Here is a 13,222-nt window from a genome sequence, read left to right as displayed (position 1 = left end):
CACTTTTCTATATTGGCACAGATATTCTTATTTTCAGTTGATGTCTTATCCTTGCAAATTACAATGCCCAGATACTTCACCTCTTTTTTTATCTGTATATTATCTATTGCTTGCAGGGGACACTCATGCAGAGCTAGAATTTCTTATTCATTAATATTCAGCTGCAGGCCAGAAGCTTTGGAGAAGTGGTTGATCACCTGCAAGGCTAAAGGAATCTGGTCCTCATTTTTTAAAAACAGGGTGGTATCATCTGCGAGCTGACTGATTATTATCTGTTCACCCATCACAGTTAACCCCTCAATGTGACTGTTTTTAATCAAAATAGATAACTCAGCAACCATGATGAACAGAAGTGGTGAGCTGCTACATCCCTGCCTTATCCCTCTATTAACCTCAAACCTTGAACATGTACCATGTTCTAGCAAATCAAATCAAATCAAATCAAATCACTTTTATTGTCACATCACATGTGCAGGCACACTGGCACAGCACATGCGAGTGAAATTCTTGTGGGCGAGCCCCACAAGCAACAGAGATGTGCAAACACAACAACACAAACGAGCAAAATACAAGAATGGCTAATCTGAAACTAATAAATATATGTACAATATATAATAGTGTATGCATTTCTGGATGTGTATACTAAATATTTTCCTACGTGTGTGTGTGTGTGTGTGTGTGTGTGTGTATACACATTTTTACAAATTAAATAGTAAAAAAAATAATAATAAAATATATAAAATATACAGAGTTGAATATGTGCAAAACAGAGCTGTTAATGTCATTATATAGCATCTCTATAACATTGATAAATTCCTGTCCAAAACCAAAAGACTGCAGAGTTTTTAATATGAACGTATGTTCAACTGAGTCAAATGCTTTGTAAAAATCTAAGAACAGCATGTATCCTCTCTCTTGTGTCACGATGAGTTGTGTGGCTGTCAGTGGCTGGACCCACGTGCAGGACTCAGAGAAAAAACATTAACTTAAACGACAGCTTTATTTGCTGGTGAGTCACCCTTGGCGATACATAAACAACAACTTAAACTAACTAGACTGGAGATGCTGAAGGTAGACGACAACGAATACACACACAACAAACGTGGAGGACGCAACAACTGGCAGGGAAAAACACAGGGCTTAAATACTGTTAAGAGAATTTTTATTTTAGTTAAATCATTAAAGTATAATCAAGTAGAAACAAGTATGCCTTATAATCAAGTGTTTATATATTTTCACACGGTAAAGCTTACTGTTGAAAAGAACACAATGTATTCCTTGCTTAAGTGTGTGAGATGTTTGACAAAGACAGGACATATACATGCATTCTTTACTTCAGTGTCTGCGATGTCAGATAAGCATGAATACTGCTGTGTCGTTGTTTTTCAGTTTGTGTGCAGAAGTTAGATAGCTAAGACAATGCCTGAGCTCTCCCCTCTTCAGTTGAAAGAGGAAGTATTATGTAACCCATTTTGCCTTATAAATAAAGCGAGTAAACGGTGCTCGGTGTGTTAGTCTGCTCAGAGACTCTCACCCGTGCGCACGTCTTTGAAACTCTGAGTCGGTCTGCCAGTGTCTCATTTCTCTCTTACTGTGTTTGAACAAATTGTCAACCCTTGACATTTAATTGGTCCTTCGTAGCCGGAGAACTGACTGTTATTTTAACGTCTAGTTTTCCACAGACGGTCTCCATCGGATCCTGACGTCGTGACGCCTGCGCTGGAAGAAATCTGATCAGTAAAACGAAAAACCCGGGAACGTGAATTCGATCTCCGGTCAGCGTTCGGCCTTCACGGCTCCAGGACCCGATGAGCACCGGATCTTAAAACGCAGCGCCACAGTAGAGGTGAATATGACACGCATTCCACCAAGCGCTAAAATACGTTGATATTGAGATTTTCCTTTAAGTAGTGTGTAAACCTAGGTACGCCGACAGATCTCAGTGTCCATGCGGGACTAAGAAGACGACAGGCAAGAGCGAAATTCTAGAAAAATCGCTATTAAAAGTTCCGGTCGCTCTGGGAGTGGCTGCAACGGAACAGGTTTCCGGTCACTCAAGAAGAGTGGCTGAAGGTGAAGGTGTTACACAAATAAATAGGCCTACGGAAAATCTCAATAAAAATCATAGAAACGCGCTTTGTTTGTGAGGAGTGAGTTGTTTTTACGACCCAATACGCGGTCGAACCACTTCTCAAACTGTTTTCCTGTGTACACTCACGTATTGGTAAAGGTGGAAAAAAGGGTTGTGCTTCATCACGTAAAATTGATAACCGCTCTCTCAATTAGTGGGAGAGTAGAAGGCTGTTATCGAAAACCCATTCTCACTTTTTCATGCCAAAGAAGGTGTCACAGTTCTGACGTAATTAGTTCAAAATGGGTAACTCTAAAACTAAAGTAAAATTAACAGCAGATGAAGGATGGTTGGAAAAAAACTGTCCAAATGCAGGAAGAGTCAGTGCAAATAGGTGGAGAAATCCACATAAAATTTATTGCCCAGCCTGGCAAGGCAAATGCAATCAAGAATCAATAACTGCTTTAAAGGCTGCTTTACAAAAAGAATTATTTGAGGAAAAGAGCCAAAAGAAAAAAGCAAAACGCTTAGCAGAATGGCACCTTTTCAAGGCGTGGATGGTAGAAAACGATAAACGCATTGCTAAACGTGCCCAAAAGCAGGAAACTAAAGATAAACAGAAAACTGCAGGAGAAGAAAAACCGTACCCCCCTCCTTATGCTCTTCAGCCTGCACAGCCTGCAGCAACTGCACCTAACCTTACGTCAGCACTTCCTGTAAGCTCTCCTCACAAACCTTTTGTTTCAAATCCCTATATGGAGGCCAGACAACAACTTGATCTTATGACTAAGCATGGTCATTCCAAAAAAACAGAAATTGTAGGTCAGTTTCCAATGGTAGCCTTATCTAACCCCAGGTACGGTCAACCCACTGGTCCCCCAGACGCCCAAGGAGTCATACCAGTAGACGGTGAGCCTTTAATTTATGCATTCCGACCCTGGTCTCATAAAGACAGAGAGAATGTACTAAAAGATGTGCCACCCCTTAAAGAAGGCTTCCGGCCGTGGCGAGATGCAGTGGAATTGATCCGTCAGGGGTGGGGTTTAAATGGTCATGAGATTCATCAAGTTTTTCAAGATTTATTAGGTTTAAGTCTTCCTAGAGCTAGAGGTCAATTTACAGGAAATGATTTAAACGGTGACGTGTTGGGGCCAGACACTCCCCAATTAATACAGGAGCTTAATAACTTGTATGGCAGAATAGAAGTTATTTTAGCCCCAAGGCCAGATTATGGAAAGATAGGAGAGTGCAAACAAAAGGAAGGAGAGACAGCATCAGACTATTTGGATCGCCTACGCCCAGTTTTCAGACAAAACTCAGGGCTAAATTATGATGCCGATCCACTGTCTGCTTTTCAACAACAATTAAAAAATGCCTTCCTAAATGGTCTACTGCCTAAGATAAAAGCACATGTAGACAAACACTGGGTCACTCAAAATACAGGAACCTTGCCTGAAGCCCTACAATATGCTGAGCATGCAGTCAAAATTCAAAAACAAAAAGAAAAAACAGAAGGAGTTTTCATGATTGATCCAGAGACAGGCTTTATAGCCTTCTCAGGACAGCAACACACGGCAGGTTTTAAGCAAAGTAGGGGAAAGCAAAAAGCAGGACAAAGAAGAGATAGAAGAGATATGAGATGTTATAACTGTGGTAAAATCGGGCACTTTGCTCGAAACTGTAGAAATGTAAGCCAAGAACAGGAAGGTGGAGATGACAGGCGCAGACGCCGTGATGAATGACTAGCACAAGAAAAGGGAAGTGAAACAAGTGAAGGGGAAGTTTACAACATTGAACAACTGCTGTTAGGCTCAGAAGCAAAGCCCACCGTTATAGTGCACGTTAACGGGGTCCCAATAAAATTCCTTTGCGACACAGGTGCTTGTAAAACTGTCCTAACAGTAGAAGTCCCAAATTTAACCTCTTCAAAAGATACCTTAATCGTGAAATCAGCCTCAGGACATGTGACAAAACAGCATCTAACCGACCCCCTTTTTATGTCACATAGAGATAGTGGCCGTGCCTGCAAAAATCAGTGCATCTATGATCCATCTTGTCCACTAAATTTGTTAGGAAGAGATGCTTTAACAAAATTAAAAATAGGAGTTTTTCCTGAAGAAAGTGGCATGAAAGCCAGACTCCTACTCTCTGAAAGTCAGAGCCAAACTGAAGATATTTTTGTTTGTGAAGGTTTAGGTGAGCCAAATTATTACTGGGCCTTAGATTTACCAAAACTTGAACCATTAGAGGCCAAAGCTAATATGTACTTACCTGAGCACTCACATAGACAGGACCCAGCAAAATATCACAACACCTTGTGGTATAAATATGTCCCAGGTCCAGACAAAATTTATGATCAACAAGTGCACAGACTAGGACCGCAAAAACTAGTCCTACAACACCTGTATGTGACACAGAGTGGTAATGCAGTATGCTCAGTGTTACAGACAGATGCAGTGCAGCGCTTAAATAAGATATGCAACCCTCATGTATCTGTTGCACGCAACGACCAAACGCCTTGGTCTGAGTTAGGCACAGTGCTGAGAAATGTAGAAATGGACAGATATGACAAAATAGAGTGTGAGGACTGGCAAAAAGGCCGTAGAACTGGGTGCATGAGGCTAACGCTGTGTTGGCCGGTGACAGCCACACCAGCCACACATTTAGCCACAACAGAGCAAGATGAATGACAAGTATTAACAATTGAAGCACATCCAGAACTAGAGAAGCTGCCACAAACATTATGGTCTCAAGGACCCACGGATGTAGGCCTAATAAAAGGAGCAGATCCAGTAGTGGTGAAAACTACAACCTCATATAGGCCTGTAAAACCACAATATCCCTTGAGTGCAGAGGCAAAAGAAGGTATCAGACCAGTCATAGCAGAGATGCAAAAAGCAGGTATTCTCGTGAAAACTAATGAAGCCACGTGTAATACACCAATTTTTCCAGTAAAAAAGGCTAATACAGGAAAATATCGCTTAGTTCATGATCTAAGAGCAATAAATGAGGTAACAGAGCAAATACCTCCAGTGGTTGCAAATCCACACACAATTCTAAATCAAGTAACACCAAAAGAACGGTGGTTCTCTGTAATAGACTTGTCCAATGCCTTCTTCTCCGTACCTCTGCACCCTGACTCACAGAAGTTATTCGGATTCACCTTTGACAATCAAAAGTATACTTATACAAGGTTGCCTCAGGGATTCCAGAATAGCCCAACTCTGTATGCAGAGGCTTTGAGAAAATCAATGTCATCTTGTACGCTCCCTGCCCCAGGGCAGTTCTTGTTGTATGTAGATGATATATTGATCACAGGCCATACAAAAGATGAGTGCAAAGAAAACACATTAACAGTTTTGCAACATCTCGCAGAGCAAGGCCATAAAGTGTCACAGCATAAACTGCAATTGTGGAGCCAGGAAGTAACATACCTTGGCCACAAATTGACAGGACAAGGCAGGCAGCTGTTAGAGAGCAGAAAGATAGCAGTCCAAAATGCCCCAAAACCAGTAACTAAACAACAAATGATGAGTTTTTTAGGACTGTGCAATTTCTGTAGAAGCTGGATTCCAGAGTACGCATTACTAGCTCAACCACTACAGAACCTCATTTATGGTAAAGATCTAGCATTAAAAGACAAAGTACAATGGATTCCAGAAGCAGAAAAAGCTTTCGTTGATTTGAAAATAGCACTGCAGACATGTACCGTCTTAGCATTACCAGACTATGGAAAACCTTTCGTTCTCCATGTTGATGGTGCAGGAGGGTATATGAAAGCAGTCTTAACTCAAGCTTTTGGAGAAAAACAACGTCCATTAGCTTTCTACTCATGCAAACTTGACTCTGTAGCTGCTGGATTACCTACCTGTGTTCAGGCATGCGCAGCAGCAGCAGAGGCAGTTAAAAAATGTGCAGACATTGTTCTAGGACATAAATTGATCATCAAAGTCCCACATGCAGTGACCTCTATTTTGCTCCAAGCGAACCTCTCTTTCCTCACGCATGCAAGACAACTTTCTTATGTGGGGATTCTACTTACACAATCACACATAAAAATAGAGAAGTGTGGCCAGCTAAACCCAAGTACACTTTTGCCGACTTCTCTGGACGGAGAACAACACTGTTGCATTCAAAAATTAGAGGAAGATACAAAACCTCGCACTGATATATACAGCTCCCCCCAGAGCAGTTTCAGTAATGTTTTTGTGGACGGCTCAGCGTCAAAAGACATTCACGGTAGAAATTGTGTGGGTTATGCGGTCACAACTGTTGATAAAGTGATAGAAGCAAAAGCTCTCAGCTCCTCAAACTCTGCTCAAAGCGCAGAACTAACCGCAGTCATCAGAGCATGTACTTTATATAAGGGTCAAAGTGTTAATGTTTACACAGACAGTCAATATGTCTATTCAGCAGTTCATCATTTCGCTAAAATATGGCATAACAGAGGAATGACAACTTCCTCAGGCAACACAGTTCAACATGCAAACCTTCTAAAAAAGCTATTAGAAGTAATAACGTTGCCAAAAGAATTAGCACTATGCAAATGTGCAGCTCATCAAAAGGATGACACAGAAATTACGAGAGGAAATAACTTTGCTGACAAAGCAGCAAAAGCAGCTGCAGAAAAACAAATTGATGTTTTAACAACAGAAACCATAGATCTAATACCTTTAGAAATACTAGCAGATGCACAGAAAACAGCATCGCTGAGTGAACAAAAATCTTGGGTGAAAGATGGAGCAGAATTAAAAGACAACCTTATGATGTGTAATGGCAAACCAGTGCTTCCAAAATCTTTGCATAGAACTGCTGCTTTAGTGACACATGGGAAAACTCATGTGTCATCAGGAGGGATGATTAATATTCTTAATAAACAATTCTATACAAAAAATTTTGAAAGTTCAGCACAAGAGTTTATCAGAACATGTATGATTTGCCAAAGACACAACGCACAGGGAAATCTACGTCCAAAGCGAGGGCATTTCCCTATACCACCGCATCCATTTCACACTGTCCACATGGATTTCATAGAATTAAATGAATCACAATCCTCCAAATATGCACTTGTGATAATTGATGTATTTTCCAAGTGGCCAGAAATATACCCAGTGAAAAAAGCAGATGCAATATCAGTAGCAAAATGTCTATGTAATCATTTTATTCCAACGTACGGTATTCCATCTCTGATAAGATCAGACAATGGCACACATTTTGTAAATGAAGTAATAAGTAAAGTTTCTGAAGCTTTAGGCTTCAGCATAAAACATCACTGTTCTTATCATCCACAAAGTGCAGGATTAGTCGAGAGAACTAACGGCACAATTAAACAAAGGTTGAGGAAATGTATGGAAGAGACTAAAAAACCTTGGCCTGAATGTCTAAGCTTGGTTAAATTATGGATGAGAATAACTCAAGGAACAGGTGGTCTAACGCCATTTGAAATCGTACATGGCAGACATTTTCCACTCCCCATAATGAGTGAGCCAATTAATAAATCTATTGCAGAAACAACAATGGCAGAATGGATGACAAAACTATTTGAGAATAAAGAAGTGAGATTAAGCAATCAACTGCCGAGTGACTTTTCTTCAGTTTCTTGCAGGTTGAACCCCGGTGATTGGATTCTGATTAAAGTCCTCCAGCGGAAAAACTGGAGTGCTCCAAAGTGGGAAGGTCCCTTCCAGGTGCTACTTACCACACCCACAGCGTGTAAGATAGCCGAACGAGTTTCGTGGATTCATCAATCCCACGTGAAGAAAGTGTTTGCACCACAATAAGACGCCGGTTCCCCTGACTCTTACGTGAACCCCTGCTGGAGGACAGGGCTGAACGGGTTTCCCGCCCTGTGCTTCCTCGGCAGTGCTACTCACGTGGGAGCTCGGGTGTGCCTGGTCGCCCTGAAGATCAGACTGACCTATCCCACCGAAGAGCAGAACCAATAATAACACCAGGGACGCCTGAATAAAATCTCAACAAGATGACTGAGGAAAACAACCTGATAAATCCAGAAGAAGAACCAGCTTCAGAATCAATGCTAGCACCAGTTCCAGCCCCAAAGCTGTTGTGCTTGGGCGCTTGTGACATCAAACGAAAACTACTCATGTGCTACATATTCTGTCTAATGGCTATCCTCCTGATGACGACACTCTTTTGGTTGATGCCCAGTGGAACCCACAAGACAGTACCAATTATTCTCCGACCTAAGAGGTGGACCCACGACAACTCGCACCTGAAGGAGATAGACAAAGAACACAACCACCCGTGGCTGAACAATGCATGGTACCGGTATGTCCATGACAGAGTGCACAGAGAAGACAATGCCGCAAACTGCTATGTCTGCTCACATATGCCCACGACAGCACTCCATGCCACAGTGTATGGAAAACCCCCAACCAAGGCTGAAGCACTCTGCATATATGACAAAGCCATTACCGGGACCTGCTCAACACCAGGAAAACCTGTGATGGTGATAGGTGGATCCATAAAGGACCAAAACAGCAACACATGCCACAACACTACACAATATATAGTCCCACAGAGTGTAAAGTCTTTAATCTACAACATAACAAACTGCACCCACCAGTACCCAAATATAAACTACACCTGCAATGAAGCCTACTGGGTGCATATAAACGTCAGCCATAGAAAACTGAAATCATTCTCAGTTGTTTTGCCACCTGACATACAACACCCAGTGTGCTTTAACTTCACAGGAGCAACCGGACAAACAGGTACGCCCCAGGGTCTGAAGAAATTAGGACAAAACCGAAACTGCTCCATGATCCTGGCGGCACCAGATTGGGATGGCATCGGCTCATCGACAGGTACATACTGGGTACAGGGCGCAGCTTGGGCGTGTGGCCTGAAAGTCTATTTCATGCTGCCACCAAACAGCACCGGACTCTGTGCCCCTGTTCTGGTATCTGACCACACCTTTAAGATGTCAGTGAACAGCAACACCAGAGCTAAACGTAGCACAGGCCTCAAGCCCCATGATCCATATCTTGGTTCTGATGTACCAGATGACTTCAAACTCTGGACCAAGAGCCAGAAGGTAATACACGCTTTGTTTCCATGGATAGGAGTAGGGAAACACGCACTACGGATAGAAACCCTGGACTATCGTTTTGGATTATTTTTAAATGCTTCAACCCGCATTAATCAAGGACAGAATGAAGAAATTGATGCAATTCGCATCACTGTCATGCAGCACCGAGTGGCTTTAGACATCATTCTCGCAGAGAAAGGTGGTCTCTGCGTATTGTTTAACACTACATGTTGTACCTACATACCTGATAACATCCATTCATTAAACATGACAAATGCTTTGAATGTTTTGAAACAACTGAGAGACGCTCAGCAGCAGGACTACGTTACCGATACTCAAGGTTGGTGGGACTGGCTGCTGAGCGGCTCTTGGAAATCTCTACTGATTAAAGGCCTGTTGGCCCTTTTCAGTGTGATGTTACTATTTTGCCTTTTCATTGCTTGTATTATCCCATGTCTGAGAAGCATAATGACAAACATGTTCAAGCGTATGTTAGGAAACCATGTCTTGGCTCAGTCAGTTATGGAGGATCCCTATCGTCAGTATGGTATGCTGAGTGTGGGAGAGAGAGAAGAAAATCTCTATGACAATCTTGACAAGCTTGTTGTTTAATTATTTCACTGAATGACGTGCAAGTTGAAAATGTGACTAACAAGTGACTATGCATTGAGTAAAACATGTGAAATATATTAACATCAGGAGGGAATGTTAAGAGAATTTTTATTTTAGTTAAATCATTAAAGTATAATCAAGTAGAAACAAGTATGCCTTATAATCAAGTGTTTATATATTTTCACACGGTAAAGCTTACTGTTGAAAAGAACACAATGTATTCCTTGCTTAAGTGTGTGAGATGTTTGACAAAGACAGGACATATACATGCATTCTTTACTTCAGTGTCTGCGATGTCAGATAAGCATGAATACTGCTGTGTCGTTGTTTTTCAGTTTGTGTGCAGAAGTTAGATAGCTAAGACAATGCCTGAGCTCTCCCCTCTTCAGTTGAAAGAGGAAGTATTATGTAACCCATTTTGCCTTATAAATAAAGCGAGTAAACGGTGCTCGGTGTGTTAGTCTGCTCAGAGACTCTCACCCGTGCGCACGTCTTTGAAACTCTGAGTCGGTCTGCCAGTGTCTCATTTCTCTCTTACTGTGTTTGAACAAATTGTCAACCCTTGACAAATACATACTGAGGTGATTAGGGAATGTGAAACAGGAGGAGAACACAGCTGGGACTCATCAGACATGACAAGACAAGGGGCGGCAAAACTCAACACATTGACATAGTACACAGACTTTCAAAGTAAAACAGGAAACTGAACAGACGTGGACTAAACTAGGGGATACAGTGACAGAACAAGAGACACACTGACAGAGATGACTGTATACTAACAGAAGTAACACAGAACCACGACCTAAGAAGGAGAACACAAGAAATGCCAAGGACCTAGGGAGTTAGGAATACTAGCGACAAAAATCAAACCCAAGAGAATCAAAACACATCATGAAATCAAAGATAACTAATACAAACAGAAAAACACTGAGTCCACAGACTCAGGACCGTGACATCTTGGATTATTTCACTGCACTCAAGGAGGTCCAGAACCAGCCCAATATTGTTATGAATTAGTCTTCCTTTCAAAAAACCTGATTGTGTTTCACTGATAATGTTTGAGATGCCTTTCTTTAGCCTCTCAGCTACAGCTCCAGACAGGATCTTATAGTCAGTGTTTAAGGTGATGGGTCTTAAATTGTCTAAAATTCTTTTATCCTTACCCGATTTAGGGATCAGGGTTATCAGCGCTTGTTTCATGCTCGGCATCAGTTCTTTTTTTCTCTATCGATTCCTTTAATGCATCAAACAATAAAGTTCTTAGGTCCTTCCAGAAGAATTGATAAAAATTAGTAGTGAGTCCATCTGTCCCTGGGGACTTGTTTAATGCCATTTTCATGACCACCAAATCCAGTTCCTCAATTTGGCGGGCGCTACTAAGTTTTAAAATTACTCATACTAATCTTTCTGTGTCACAAAATAAACTTTTAACATATTTTCAGGCGAGAAAGTAGCTGTGTAAACATCAAATATCTGCTCGGTTTATCAAGATACCGCATATTTGCAAAAGTGCTTCGACGTTTTCGGAGACGTCTGCTACCCACCAGCACTATAGCCAGCCAGGAGCTCGAGGGTCACTGAAGCCACCGAGAACGGCACAACTCCCGGCACATCATTTTCAGATCACCGCGGACTTTCGCTACTCAGGTTAAACGTGATATATAAGTCCAGGGCCGTGCAGAGACGTTTAAAGGGGCAGGTGCTCAAAGTTAAAAAGGGGCACATTGAACCAGGCTGAATAACAACAACACACATTCATCAACAATCTAATATGGGATTGCATCATACTATATCACTGTTGTGAGGTGGCGACAAGGCAAAGCAAACGTAGCCGATGTTTTACCTGATGGGTACAATGTTGCTGTTGAGGTGTTTCTGCTGCTCCTGCTGCTGATAGTGCTGGAGGGCAGGGCTGTGTTGATCTGAGACTGTAGACATTAAAAAGTCCACAGGAGAGATGGTAGCTGATTAAACAAGTGTCATGAGATAATAACAAAATGCAAAGATTGGTGACAGCGCTTGGAACCATAAGGCAACAAAAACTGTGAGAAATAAATTAGGCTCTGCCTGTGAATCACTCTTTGCTTCTCTTCTTCCTTCCATCCCATCATTTCATACATCACTCTCCACTTGCTGTCCATCTGAGAACAAGGCACAACTTGCTATTGCAATAAACTATAATCTAATTATCCACACCTAACAACTCCAGCACTTAATCTATAATAAAATGATGAGAGAAAAATGTTATAGCACTGCCTTTAGTAGCCTCACACAGCTCCTACTGTTTCCTCCTCATGTCCTTACCAGCCATGTCTGGACAATGTTATATCATGAGTAATAATTTAAAAGAATCCATATACATAAAACACACACATGCACACACAGTGACATTTTAGACCTTCTTCAGAATACTGTATATACTATGGGCATCATGGTGCTGATCCAGAATCCTTACATTATTATTTATTACTAGAGCTACAATAATAAAGCAATGAGGAGGGGGAAGTAATAAATATGAAATAATGTATTTATGATGATTCCATTTGTTTCACTATCCACTCTGTGCAGGGGCAAAGCTTATTACATGTTTAAACTGTAGAGATACAATAATTTTACTGCTGTAAAATCCAAATTTTGTCTTATTTAAAATATAAATCTAATATAATCTGCTTCTTAAAGTATGTTCTTTAAAATACAGCGTGTGTTTTTTAAAATATTATAATAATGCATAATTATGTGGACATGTATATTAAATCGGTTTTTAGTGAAATATAATCCCCCCAGAAAGGCAGGAAATGCTCTGTAACTTACTTTAAAACTAAATATGTTCCCTAAAACGGTGACAGAGCTACAGACCTATGACAGCCTTACCCAGTGAGCTAGCAGCTGTGACCAGCACTACATGTGCAGTTAATAAAAGGACAGGTAATGTTTGTCACGCTGTTGCACACACAGCACGCTCGTTTGTTTCAGTTTGTCAAATTGCCACAAGACAACTTACCAACGTGTACGTAATAAGCCAATACTCCTGTGTGCTATACACTACAGTGTACGCTGTACAGCTACTTACTGGGTTTGTCGCATCAGTCTGTGTCTCTGAGTTAACTTGTGTTTCTCCTACAGCTCCGGACCGCAACAAATGCGCGTGCTCTTTGTGAGCTCGTTCCCGGCTCGTAACCAGCGCGTTCTGCCGTCAAGGGCGATCATTGGTTAAATGTGATCATGTGACAGATGCAAGCCAGATCCCTTTATTTAGCAAAACTGTGATTAATAGTTAAATATTATTGTTGAGGGGCACAGACAGGACTCCGCACGCACACACACATAAAAATAAATAAATAAAAATTTTTAAAAGTTGCCTCAACAAAAGGGCACTTTGGGCACCCATCAGGAAAGGGGCGGGTGCTCAAGCCCCTCTAGCCCCCCCCCCTCTGCACGTGCCTGTATAGACAACCTAAAAATGTTATTGTTTGGCTTTTTTCAGTGTT

General features: G+C 41.4%; 2 protein-coding genes across 4 annotated transcripts in view; one reads left to right on the top strand and one right to left on the bottom strand.

Moving 5' to 3' along the window:
• Positions 1-13,016, bottom strand: part of LOC146642751 (NACHT, LRR and PYD domains-containing protein 3-like) — a 57,021-nt gene extending 44,005 nt beyond the window's left edge. The window contains exons 1-2 of the mRNA XM_085397198.1: positions 12,805-13,016; positions 11,578-11,662 (exon numbers count right to left, since the gene is read on the bottom strand). The gene's annotated coding sequence lies outside the window, so the exon portion shown is untranslated. The remainder of the gene's footprint in view (positions 1-11,577; positions 11,663-12,804) is intronic.
• LOC146642752 (uncharacterized) lies at positions 1,503-10,173 on the top strand. 3 transcript variants are annotated; one of them, XM_085397236.1, is made up of 2 exons: positions 1,503-1,846; positions 7,677-10,173. In XM_085397236.1, exon 2 carries the CDS (start codon positions 8,052-8,054, stop codon positions 9,732-9,734), a length of 1,683 nt encoding a protein of 560 aa, XP_085253362.1. In that variant the 5' UTR covers positions 1,503-1,846; positions 7,677-8,051; the 3' UTR covers positions 9,735-10,173. The 3 variants fall into 3 exon arrangements, with proteins under 3 accessions (XP_085253362.1, XP_085253361.1, XP_085253360.1); XM_085397235.1 differs by having other exon boundaries at positions 7,667-10,173; XM_085397234.1 differs by lacking the exon at positions 1,503-1,846 and adding an exon at positions 2,796-5,405 and having other exon boundaries at positions 6,761-10,173.
• Positions 13,017-13,222: the final 206 nt, after the last annotated feature.

Source organism: Rhamphochromis longiceps, linkage group LG23 (genome assembly GCF_057381845.1).
Source record: "Rhamphochromis longiceps isolate RC_006_pf linkage group LG23, R_longiceps_female_GT1.1, whole genome shotgun sequence".
Classification (NCBI taxonomy): Eukaryota; Metazoa; Chordata; class Actinopteri; order Cichliformes; family Cichlidae; genus Rhamphochromis; species Rhamphochromis longiceps.
This window is presented reverse-complemented; position numbering and strand designations above follow the sequence as displayed.